At 38.6% G+C, this 12,812-nt stretch overlaps 1 protein-coding gene across 8 annotated transcripts in view; it reads right to left on the bottom strand.

Annotated features, from left to right (window-relative positions):
* Positions 1-12,812, bottom strand: part of CCDC171 (coiled-coil domain containing 171) — a 327,536-nt gene that overhangs the window by 181,910 nt on the left and 132,814 nt on the right. For all 8 annotated transcript variants that reach the window (XR_011492812.1, XM_070480539.1, XM_070480537.1 and 5 more), the window contains 2 exons: positions 6,783-7,287; positions 4,958-5,074 (listed from right to left, as the gene is read on the bottom strand). Coding sequence is in view for 7 of the 8 variants with exons in the window: in XM_070480539.1 (XP_070336640.1) it covers positions 4,958-5,074; positions 6,783-7,287 (622 nt within the window). In the remaining variant the exon portion in view is untranslated. The remainder of the gene's footprint in view (positions 1-4,957; positions 5,075-6,782; positions 7,288-12,812) is intronic.

Genomic DNA, 12,812 nt, shown 5'->3' with positions numbered 1-12,812 from the left:
TCTGAGTTTTGAGTGGAAGAGCTGCCATGACCTCTACAAAGTTAACTTAAAGTATACAACAGAACAGAGCTGTGAGTAGTGATAGCAGGGGCATGTATATCTGAGTCAGCTATCTTCTAGATAATCAAGATTCACTTACCATTGAAATGTACAACAAAATGCATGAACATTCTATTCATCATCAGCTACACCTGTATTTATTCAGAGATGTTTCAGAGCAAATCAGCACATTTGTTTCTATGTTGAGAAATTCAATGTGAACAAGTTACATTAAAAAGTTGAGCTATCTATAGGGTTCTTCAGTCCATTCCTATAATGATTGATATCCTAGCTCTTCAGTGGAAGTAACATTCTCCCCTGTTTGAGGTAAATGATCTCTTGCAGGCACACCATTTGGATACCTGAAAGAGGTAATTTATCTCAAGTGGGCAAACACTTTAATGAAGGCAAGAAGGTTGCCACCTGTCCAGTATTTACAGAGACAACATGGAAATCGGGGTCTTTGCCCACTGCCTATAAATACACTGTCAAAGTTTAAGAAGGCAGCAGGGCCAACTACCTTTAGCATCACCTCACTTTCTGAGTAGTGAATTCAAGTCACCATTGTTGAACTTGCAGCTTCATGAAAAGGTATACAGTAATACAGAGGTTCCACTGAGACATCAGGATACAAAAAAGAGATAAAATGACATTTATTGGAAAATGATATATACAAGGGACTTGGAAAGATGCATTTACTCCGAATAACTATGAGCTAGGAACTTTCCTTGGCCAAATTTTACAGATACAGATAGTGAGAATGAAAAAGGATGAAATGATTTTCCCAATGGCACACATGTAGTAAGCAGTGGAACCCAGATTCAAATTTAGAATCCAGGTTCCTAATCAATATTCTATTATATATCGAACATGTTTAATTTTCTCTCCCAAACAGTTAATAGTTTAATTCAGAATTCACTCTAAAAAAGATAAGCACCTAACTTTCTAAAAGAGTATTGTACTGATATATTTAAGCTTTGAACAAAGATAACAGGAGAAGCAATAGCTACTATTTAATATATTAGAAGTTACTACTTGGTATTGCCATACAGGTACTAGCTTTCCTGGAGCTAAAAAGAAAACAAGTGAAAATGAATGAAGTAATGCCATTTGCCACAACACGAAAGGAGCTAGAGACTGCCATACTAAGTAAGTCAGAAACTCAAATATACGATATCGCTTATATGTGGAATCTAAAATACGATACAAATGAACTTATTTGCACAACAGAAACAGACTAACTGACATAGAAAACAAACTTATGGTTAGTAAAGGGGAAGGGGGAGGGATAAACTAGGAGTTTTGGATAGGCAGGTATCAGTCATGTCCTATTCTTTGCGACCCCATGGACTATCTGTCCATGGAATTCTCCAGGCCAGAATACTGGAGTGGGTAGCTGTTCCCTTCTCCAGGGGATCTTCCCAATCCAGGGATCGAACCCAGGTCTCCAGCATTACAGGTGATTTTTGTACCAACTGAACTACCAGGGAAACCCAGATATGAACTACTATATAAAAGAGAGAAACAACAAAGATCTACTTTATAGCACAAAGAACTATACTCAATATTCTATAATAAACACTAAAAAAAAAGAATATGAAAGAGTATATATGTGTGTGTATATATATATATGAATCACTTTGCTATGTACCAGAAACTAACACAATATTGTAAATAAAAAAGTGACAGTGATGCCATCAGTACATAGTCCTGACAAGTAATACGATTTAAATTTTTAGCACGTTCTTCAAAAGGAAAAATAAAGAGGGAACAGAGAAGAAAAAGAGTTCTAAGCAATATTCTCTTTGATTTCCAAATTTTCACATGTCCTAAGTAGACTTTCCCAAGATTCTACCATTTCAGTTTCCCACATGGATGAAAGAATCAAGGTACAACTCACAGTATTAGATGATCCAAGGGACAAAAAATCGATTACAAATCAAAGCTGAACTGATATTCTTGACACCTGGCCTAGGATGAAAACATCCTACTGTAAATTGGTTAAACAGATGATAGAACGTCCAACTAATATATATTACCCAGATATCACAATCACTCTCTAGAAGAATATTACCAGAAATAAATAATGGAATAGCATGTGAGCAACTTGCTTGCAAACCATGAAGCCAATATAATTCTCTGTGTGTACCTGCAACTTTTCCATAAGTCTGAGGCCGTTTCAAAATAATTTTTAAATGAAGACATTAAAAAGCATGAAGCCTATGATATCATTTATATCACTTATCAGTCTGTTAATGGATGGATGAGTGGGTGGGAACTCCAAGAGACGGAAGGGAGAAAGGAAGGGTAAGTGGATTGAGAGAAATGTTTTCTTAATCCTTATATGTATACAAATTTATAACAAAACCATGTTTTAACAATTGGAACTGTAAGGGATGTGTAAATGGCCTTGAAATTTTAAGATAAACTAATGTATTTTCAACTGAAATTTACATTTTTATGAAATTTCATTATTATTTCATTAATGCAATAAATCTAAATAAAGACCAATATTTGAACTAAGAAAAGTTAGTAAAATAGAAAACAAAGACAAGTAAGTGCTTTACAAATTAACTCATTTAGTCCTCTAAACAATTCTGAGAAAAGTAATCCTATTCCCTCTTTACAAGTAAAGAAACAGCAACAGAGGGTTTCAACAACTTGCCCATGTCACTTGGTGAGCATGGTCAGTACTCAAAATCAGGAAGAACACATACTTAACCCTACACCATGTTGCCTCCACGGCATAAAGCACTTAAGCAATTTTAGAACAGAAAATTAGTGATTAGCAGTTTAAAAAATGTATACAGGAGACATGCATGTGTTCATGTTCACTAACACGAGATGCTGCTTTCATGGTGAGATAGGGGGTAAGGGAACAATTTTTTAACACCCGCTATATACCAGGTACCATACAAAATGTTCAACAAGCGTTATCATATTAATTCCTCATAACAACTGGGAAGACAGCAGTATCTTCATTTATAGGTAAAGACTGCGAGGCCTGGTAAAGTTAAGTAACTTGCCCAACTTCACACAACTAATAACTAGCAAGACTGAATATAATATCAAGGTTCACATTGATAATTTTTGTACTAGTTCAATAACAATTATCTGCCTGGGTCATATCCTTTCTAATATTCTTCAGTACTTTGATACACCTATTATTTTCCCTCTCTAAGCAACCCTCATTTTTCTCTTCTCTAAGCAGTGTTCTTTTTAAAAAGTGTTAATTTATGTATCTATTTAACTTTTGGCTGTGCTGGGTCTTCGATGCTGTGTGGGCCTCTAGCTTCAGAGAGCGGGGGCCGCTCTCTAGCGGTGGTGCGCAGGCTCCCCATGGCAGCGGCGTCTCTTGCTGCGAAGCACAGGCTGGAGGGCAGGCGGGCCCCAGGAGCTGCAGCTCCCCGGCTCCAGAGCGCAGGCTCAGTTGCGGCACACAGGTCTAAAGGCTCCATGACATGCGGGATCCTGCGGATCAGGGATCGAACCCATGTCTTCTGCACTGGCAGGCAGATTCTCCACCACTGAGCCACCAAGGAAGGCCCCAAGTAGTGTTCTTTATCCAACAACATTAAACCTTCCCTAAAATAAGTTTTCTTGAACTTGCTATTTCCTCCAGCTAGAGGTATACCAGGTTCTAACATCCAAGGCAGCTAGTTCCTGAAAGTAGGCATGCACTTACAAACACTATTCTTGGTCTACCTTCCACTTGATAGTTCTTACCTATACTTATTGCTACCAACATTCTTAAAATATATTTATGTACACTTTTATTTCAGACTCCAAATCCAGTGTGTTGAGGTTTAGCCAATATATTAAAATATGCATATTTCTTACCAACATTTATGGAAAAATCTAAAAATAATCTTTGAATCGTAAGTTTTGTACTACAGGAGCCTAGGTTTAGAAGTTTGAAATCACAATAAATGATCTATATTTACACAGAAGAATTGTTTAAAGAATTAAAATAAATCCCAAATTATTTCATTAATACTTAAAATATTTTATTACACAGTCAAGTATTAACAACTCTGCTATACTTCTTTTTTTTGCCATTAATGTGACTGAAATGACCATAATTAGTCCAATGACATAGCTTAAGCAGTAGGTAACTGTATGTTACTCTTTTAGTGCAGAGAAATCAGTTTTCATTGAAACTTTCACACAAACAAGTCATGCAATCTGTCACAAGAAAATACACTTGAATTTTAGACCGTTGGAAATTGCTGGTTATTGGTGGTTTCATCTAGTGGAAAAGAGCAGACTATTCAAATTAACTCTAGGTGGTGCAGTGGTAAAGAATCCGCTTGCCAGTACAGGAGACACAAGAGACACGGGTTCAATCCTGGGTCAGAAAGATCCCCTGGAGGAGGAAAGGGCAACCCACTCCAGTATTCTTGCCTGAAAAACGCCACTGTCAGCAGAGCCTGGTGGACTACAGTCCATAGGGTCGCCAAGAGTTGGACACAACTGAGCGCACACACACACACAACTAAACAAAAATAAAAAATAAAAAAACACTGCCATATGAGAGAGGAAAATTTTCTGCTGATTCACTTATTATTCAACTGTCTAAAATTCACAGCCAGAAACAGAAGGAAGACTAAAACATTTGAAAGAATGTTACCAGCAATTCTTAATAAAAAAAGCTAACGATGAGCTTTCCATAGGAAAAGCAGATCCTACAGGGGAAAAAAAGGTGGATGTATTCACCATTTCTCCATAAGGACAAAATAATACATCAAAAATTGCATTAATTCACCACTTCATTAAATATAGATTTAATCATCTCTATCTGAATAAAAGAAAGATAAATACATTTTCTTCTTTGAAGGTTTATCAGAATTTGTACCAAAAGGCATTTCTGGACATTAACTTTTGTATTTTCCAAGGACATAAAAAAAGGGAATCATACCTGTTTTACTAATAGCTTCCTGTAATTCAGCCATGGAACTGATTATTGCAACAAGAAGGTCTGTACTGGTGAGCCAACTGAGAGCTTGCAAACAACGAAACTGCTCCTTTTGATGTTCTACAAAAATAGAAAAAAACCGTTATGCAATGCTACAAAAATGTATTAAAATTCATTTAAAAATTATGGGAATGTTTAGCTATTTAAGAAATAGATAAAAATTGTACATAGAACTTCACCTAGTATGGAGAAGTCTATAATAAATGTTAGATTTATTGACTCTATTTATATATATAATGGTAATGGTAACTGACATCATAAAAAAAGAGAAGAAAATTTTCTTTAGTTCTACTTATATTATTTAATAGCTTACTTTTGAAAAGTTAAAAATTGAAATAATTGTTGACTCAGAATAGTCACGCATTCTGGGACTGACACATAGACACTACTATGTGTAAAATACTATGTGCAAAATATGTTCCAAGATGCTTGCTCCTTGGAAGAAAAAGTATGATCAATATAGACAGCATATTAAAAAGCAGAGACATTACTTTACCAACAAAGGTCCATCTAGTCAAAGCTATGGTTTTCCCAGTAGTCATGTATGGATGTGAGAGTTGGACTACAAAAAAAGCTGAGCACCAAAGAATTGATGCTTTTGAACTGTGGTGTTGGAGAAGACTCTTGAGAGTCCCTTGGACAGCAAGGAGATCCAACCAGTCCATCCTAAAGGAAATCAGTCCTGAATATTCATTGGAAGGACTGATGCTGAAGCTGAAACTCCAATCTTTTGGCCACCTGATGCAAAGAGCTAACTCATTTGAAAAGACCCTGATGCTGAGAAAGATTGAAGGCGGGAGGAGAAGTAGACACAGAGGATGAAATGGTTGGATGGCATCACCGACTCAACGGACCTGAGTTTGAGTAAACTCCGGGAGTTGGTGATGGACAGGGAGGCCTGGCATGCTGCAGTCCATGGGGTCGCAAAGAGTGGGACATGACTGAGCGACTGAACTGAACGGACTGATGTGCCAAACAGTTAGCTGGTGGGAACCCGCTGTACAGTGCAGGGAGCTCAGCTCAGCGCTCTGTGGTTACCTAGACTGCTGGGATCAGTGGGTAGGAGGGAAGCCCAAGAGGCAGAGGATTTATGTATACATACAGCCAATTCACAGAAGAAAGTAACACAACATTGTAAAGCAACCATTGTGAAGTCACTCAGTCGTGTCCCAACTCTCTGCGACCCCAGGGACTGTAACCTACCAGGATCCTCCGTCCATGGGATTCTCCAGACAAGAACACTGGAGTGGGTTACCATACCACGATTTAAAAAAAAAAAAGGAATAGTCAAGCATTCAAAAAAATGTTTGCTGTAAACTCACATTTGTTCCATTTTTATTCATCAATAGATTTTTAACTCTGATCATTTTATACTAACTCAAATGAAGCAAAAGTAATTTATGCTACTAATTAATTTTAAACAGGGCAGAGTTTCTGGATTGACTTTACTGAAAAATCACTGTACAAACTCTTCAATTTACTGTGAAAAGAACACTGAAATATAATAAAGCTATACAAAGTTGAAATTACATATACTTGCTACCTTGTTTATATTTTAATGTTTACAACAAAAGTCAAAACCTAACTTACATATAGATATACAGTTATTCATACACACATATAATTCTATTGATACCTATATATGTAGATATGTTACATGATTTGACATTGTAAATCATTTTTTAAAATCTTTGCATAACAGGCCAACATATTCACTTTGGATGTCACTTACATCCAACTTAGATTTTTAAAACCCAAATGATCTTACTTGGAACTTTATGCTTGTCTTTGAGCTCTCCTGTACACACTAACACGCCTATGCCTTCTCTGAAACTCTCCATCCAGGTAAAAAGAGAGACACACGACTGGCCCAAAATTTTGAGCCTGTTTGCTGCCAAAATTGCAATAACACCTTTCCGGAATACACGTATCAATCCTTTGAATGTTTTTTTCTTCATCTTGGCTTCCTCTGGCTTCTTTTCTTCTACTGTTGACAAAGCCTGGGCTAGAGTTCTAACTTCCAATTTTAACAACTCAAAAGTGTTGACCTGCTCCTGGAGAAAATCTCTCTGTGTAGATAAGGCAGATGATCGGCTGTAGAGAGGATAGAAGGCGCCAGCCATCAATGCACAGGCTGCCAGCAAGGAGGTCTTTTCCCTTTTGGTCTGTGATAACAAGTTTTTGAAGTGGGAATTTTCAAACACCAATTGTTCGTGTGACTTCTCAATACGGTTCAATTTTTCCATATTTTTTTCAGCAATTTCTTGAAATTTCTAAAAGAAGAGAAGTCAAATAATATATTTGATCAAGAAACAAATGGGAATTTTAACCCATCTTTAAAAGAAGAAAAACGTTTGCTGACAACTATTTCTTTTTCTTCCCAAGATCTATCTTCTAAAATATAAAAAAAAAAAAAAAAAAAAAACACGTATGACAGAGCAATAGTGGGCCAAACAGCCTAGATCCAATGTGCACAGGTTTTAAATCCTTTTATGTGGAAGCTTTACATAAAGTAGAAACATCAATTTTAAAATATTTTGTAAATTTCTTGTACACTTTCACATACATACACATATTCAAAAAACAGAAAATTTCTTCTATTCCTCAGTAACAATTATTTCCTATTTTTAAACAGAAATCACACCAGCATTAGAGTCTTTTCTAGATGTAAAAAGACAACTTTTTGTCAGAATAGCAAAGGATTAAATAAATAATACAACACACACCATCTGACTATCTGCCACTTAGTAGGTGAGAAGGGACTGATTCTAAGAATACACTCTCTTCCTTCAGTTTCTTCTTTCCCAAGACAGAAGACTGCACAAAGCAAAGTGTCAGTGCTGGGGAGTGGGCCTCAGCAGCTCCTGGTCCTTTTTTCCTCATCAAGGTACTTATAATTCAAAACTTAATATGGAACACAAAGAAAATTTAACTGCAGGCACTTGATTTTAATCTAGAAATAAACTAGAAAATAAATTAACTCTCCATGAAATCTTATGTCTTATCATTAAGGAATTACTGAAGTAAATTTTTAGAAGATAACAGATGCCAACTTTTTTACTGATTCATTTATCATTCAATAAACATTTATCGATTACTCAGTAAATTCCATATGCTAGGAAAACAGACAAATAAATCAGTGATTGCGGTATAACATGATGGTGGAGCTACACTAGATTGCCAGAAATGCATAAAAGGGTAGAGAGGCAGCCGGAAACAGACAGTCCTGGGATAAGGGTGAGAAATTAAAACACACCTAGAAACTGATAAAAATCTATAATGTATGACAAAAATACTCCTCTCTATATAGAGAAAACAGGAACACAATGGAATTTTTGGAAAACAGAATTAAGAGGCTAGACTTAACACAGCCCATTTTCATTTTAGGATACCTGGTAGAAGCAGCCAATATCTAAAACATAAAAGAACTCATACAACTCAACAACAACAAACAACTCGACTAAAAAATGGACAGACATCTGAACACACGTTTTTCCCGAGTACACATGAAAAGGGCCAACAGGCACATGAAAAGATGTTCAACATTGCTAATTATCAGGGAAACGCACATTAAAGCCGCAATGAAATATCATCTCGTTACCTAACCGGGTCCGACTGCCGAGGTGCAGCGAGCCAAACGGCGAGACAGAGATTTGCAGCAGAGAAAGAGTTTATTCACGAGGCAGCCAGGCGAAGAGATGGGAGAACAAATCTCACATCCACCTCCCCAAAGGCCACGGGCTGGAGACGGCTCTGGGTAAAGCTGCGGTGTGGGGAGCATGGAGAGGTAATTGGAGATAAGAAACAGGTGAGGGATCATCAGTCTGCGCAGGCGCAACTAAGCTATGTGCTTCTCCACGGGACGCACGTTCTGAGGGTGGAGTTTTTGCTCTTCTGACGTCAAGAGGTCATCCTATTTGGAGGGATGGTAATCCCGCCAGTCCTAACCAGCTCAGACTCTAACTGGACACAGCTGACTCCAAGTTCCTGAAAAACCAACTCAGGCAAACATCTTTTAGGCTACATGATGCTTACAGGACAATTTAAAGGAAGCTTGATCAATGAAGGCAGAGTACAGTTAATTATTTATTAAGCAATTTACAGTTTAATGGAGCTAACTGATGACTACCCTTGGTCTCAATCTCATGCCCATTAGAATGGCTATTATCAAAAAGACAACAAATAAGTATTGGTGAAGATGTGGAGGAAAAGGGAATTCACGTGCTATTGGTAAGAATGTAAACTGACGCAGTCACTACAGAAAACAGTATAGAAATTACTCAAAAAATAAGTATATAACTACCATATGATCCAGCTATTCTACTTTTCCATATAAATCAAAATATGAAAAAAGTAACTTGAAAAGATATATTGTTGCATTGCACACTGCAAGTCTTAAAGTTGCCCAGCCTCAACACCAAAAAAAGAGCCTGGAGACAGTGGCAGACACATCAGTGGTTTGTTGCAGCAGTCCCCAACCTTTTTGGCACCACAGACCAGTTTCACGGAAGGCCATTTTTCCACGGACCGAGAGTTGGGTTTCTGCACTTTATTTCTAATCTAAATGCTGCTGCTCATCTGACCAGCGGGTACCAGTCTGCAGCTCGGGAGTTAGGGACCCTTGATTTATTGGACAGAGGGATCTTAAACAAAGGGTCCTGGAGTGACACCCCACCATGTGTGGCAGATGCTGGGCAGGACCTGGGAACAGTCTTTGCTACTCAGGGGAGGAGGAGGCCACCATTTATAGAGGGAATTGACATCAGGTGGGCTCATCAGTTTCCAGGAGCTAATTAAGCCTGATAATTAAGAGAACTGGATATTCACGTGAGTGAAGCAGGGACTGGTCAAACAGGGGATGTACCAAGAGCAAGAGAACAGCCATCTTGAATGGCCTGACCATACATATGTTCATCCCTATGTTTATCGCAGCACTACATATGAGAGTCAATACATGGAAACAACATAAGTGCCCGTTAACAGATGAACAGATAAAGAAGATGTGGTATATACACACAGTGCAATACTATTAAACCATAAAAAAAAAGATGAAAACTAGTCATTTCAACAACAGGGATGGACCTTGAAGTTATTATGCAAATGAAGTAAGTCTGACAGAGAAAGACAAATACCGTATGATTTCACTCATGTGGAATATAAAACACAAACAAGAACAAAAAAATGAAAAAAAAAAACCAAGCCAAAGCAAATATAGATACAGAGTGGTGATTACCAGAGGGAAAGGTTCTGGGGAGGACAAGATGGTTAAAAAGGGATCAGCTGTATGGTGCTACATGGAAACCAGACTTGTGGAGGTGGGCATGCTATAGTGTATTCAGAAGTTGCATCAAAATGTACATGTGAAACTTAAATAATGTTATAAATAAGCTGCCTCAATTTTTTAAAAGAAGAAATTATCAAAAGAATACATGTAGAGTCTACATGTAAGTAAGAAAACAATCTCTAAAGGCTGTTTAATTGCCATATGTTGTCCTAAGTCATTCTTGGTTTGAGTAATTATAATCAAGATAACAAATATTAATGGCTATCGAAACAATCAACAAGGACAATATTGAACTAAATAACTAGAGTTAGCAAAGTGAGATATTTGAATTAAGGATTTTAAAATAATGAAATGAAGTCCTTAAATTTTTAAAGTTCTTACTGACAATGTTAGATTAAGAAAACCACACTAATATTAATGCTAATAAATACTAAGAGTTTTGATTCTTTTTTGACAATTATATCCCCTCATTCCTGGTAGCTCTACTGAAATCCATAATTACAGATCTGGCTGCCCATTAGGCCAGCGGTCCCCAACCTTTTTGGCATCAGGCACTGGTTTCATGGAAGACCATTTTTCCATGGACAGCAGGAGCAGGGGCAGGTGCAGAGACAGTTCAGTCAGTGATACAAGCAATGGGGAGTGATGAGGAGCAGCCAATGAAGCTTTGCTCACTTACCAACCTGCTCCTCACCTCCTGCTGCGCAGTTGGTCCATGGCCCGGGATTTGGGGACCCCTGCAATAGGCCTCTTCCCTTAGATACCTCATAACCATCTCAAGTACTGCTGTTTTTCCTATTAAATCTGCTTATAATGTTCAGTTGCTAAGTCGTGTCCAACTCTGACGCCATGGGTTGTAGCCCGCCAGACTTCTCTATCCATGAGATTTCCCAGACAAGAACACTGGAGTGGGTTGCCATTTCCTCCTCCAGGGGATCTTCCTGACCCGGGGTCAAATTCGCATCTCCTGCATTGGTAGGCAGGTGCTTCACCACTAAGCTAGCTGGGAAGCCCCATGCGTGTGTGCGAGTTCTCAGTCGCTAAGTCCTGTCCGACTCTTTGAAGCCCTGTGGACTACAGTCTGCCAGCCTCCTCTGAATTCCAGAATGGGCTGCCATTTCCCCCTCCAAGGGCCCTTCCTGACCCAGGATCAAACACAAGCCGCCTATGTCTCCTGCACTGCAGGCAAATTCTACACAACTGCACCATCTGGGAAGCCCTCTGTTATTTTGTTGTCACTCAGTCATATCCAACTCTTTGCCAGCCCACAGCAAGCCAGACTTCCCTGTCCCTCACTATATCCCAGAGTTTGCTCAAACTTATGTCCACTGAGTCGGTAATGGCATCCAACCATCTCATCCTCTGTTGCCCCATTCTCCCTGCCCTCAGTCTTTCCCAGCATCAGGGTCTTTTCCAATGAGTCAGCTCTTCACATCAGCTGGCCAAAATATTGGAGTTTCAGCTTCAACATCAGTCCTTCCAATGAATATTAAGGACTGATTTCCTTTAGGATGGACTGGTTGGATCTCCTTGAAGTTCAAGGGACTCTCAAGAGTCCTCTCAAGCACCACAATTTGAAAGCATCAATTCTTTGGAGCTCAGCCTTCTTTATGGTCCAACTCCCAGGTGGCGACAGTGGTAAAGAACCCACCTGCCAATGCAGGAAATGTAAGAAAATCAGGTTCAATCCCTGGCTTGGAAAAATACCCTGGTGTAGGAAATGGCAATCCACTCCACTATTCTTGCCTGGAAAATCCCATGGACAGAGGAGCCTGGCAGCCTACTGTCCACAGGTGCACAAAGAGTTGGACACTACTGAAGCAGCTTAGCATGCATGCATGCTCATATCCACACATGACTACTAAAAAAAAACATAGCTTTGACTATATGCACCTTTGTCACAAAGTGATGTCTCTGCTTTTTAATACACTGTCTAGGTTTGTCATAGCTTTTCTCTCATGGAGCAAGCATCTTTTAATTTCAAGGTTGCAGTCACTGTCCACAGTGATTTTGGAGCCCAAGAAAAGAAAGTCTGTCACTGTTTCCATTTTTTTCCCATCTATTTGTCATTAAGTGATGGAACTGGATGCCATTTTCTTATTTTTTTGGATGTTGAGTTTTAAGCCAGCTTTTCCACTCTCTTTCTTTCACCTTCATCAAGAGGCTCTTTAGTTCCTCTTCACTTTCTGTCATTAGTGTGGTGTCATCTGCATATCTGAGGTTATTGATACTTGTCCCAGCAACCTTGGCTCTAGCTTGTGATTCATCCAGCCTGGCATTTTGCATGATGAACTCCGCATAGTAAATAAGCAGGGTGACAATTTACAACCTTAAGTATTCCTTTCCCAATTTTGAACCAGTCTGTTGTTCCATATCTGGTTCTAACTGTTGCTTTTTGACCTGCATAGAGGTTTCTCGGGAGACAGGAAAGGTGGTCTGGTATTCCTATCGCTTTAAGAATTTTCTGGTTTGTTGTGATCCACACAAAGGCTGCAGCGTAGTCAGTGAAGCAGA

This window comes from Odocoileus virginianus, chromosome 18, assembly GCF_023699985.2.
Source record: "Odocoileus virginianus isolate 20LAN1187 ecotype Illinois chromosome 18, Ovbor_1.2, whole genome shotgun sequence".
NCBI classification, from domain to species: domain Eukaryota; kingdom Metazoa; phylum Chordata; class Mammalia; order Artiodactyla; family Cervidae; genus Odocoileus; species Odocoileus virginianus.
This window is presented reverse-complemented; position numbering and strand designations above follow the sequence as displayed.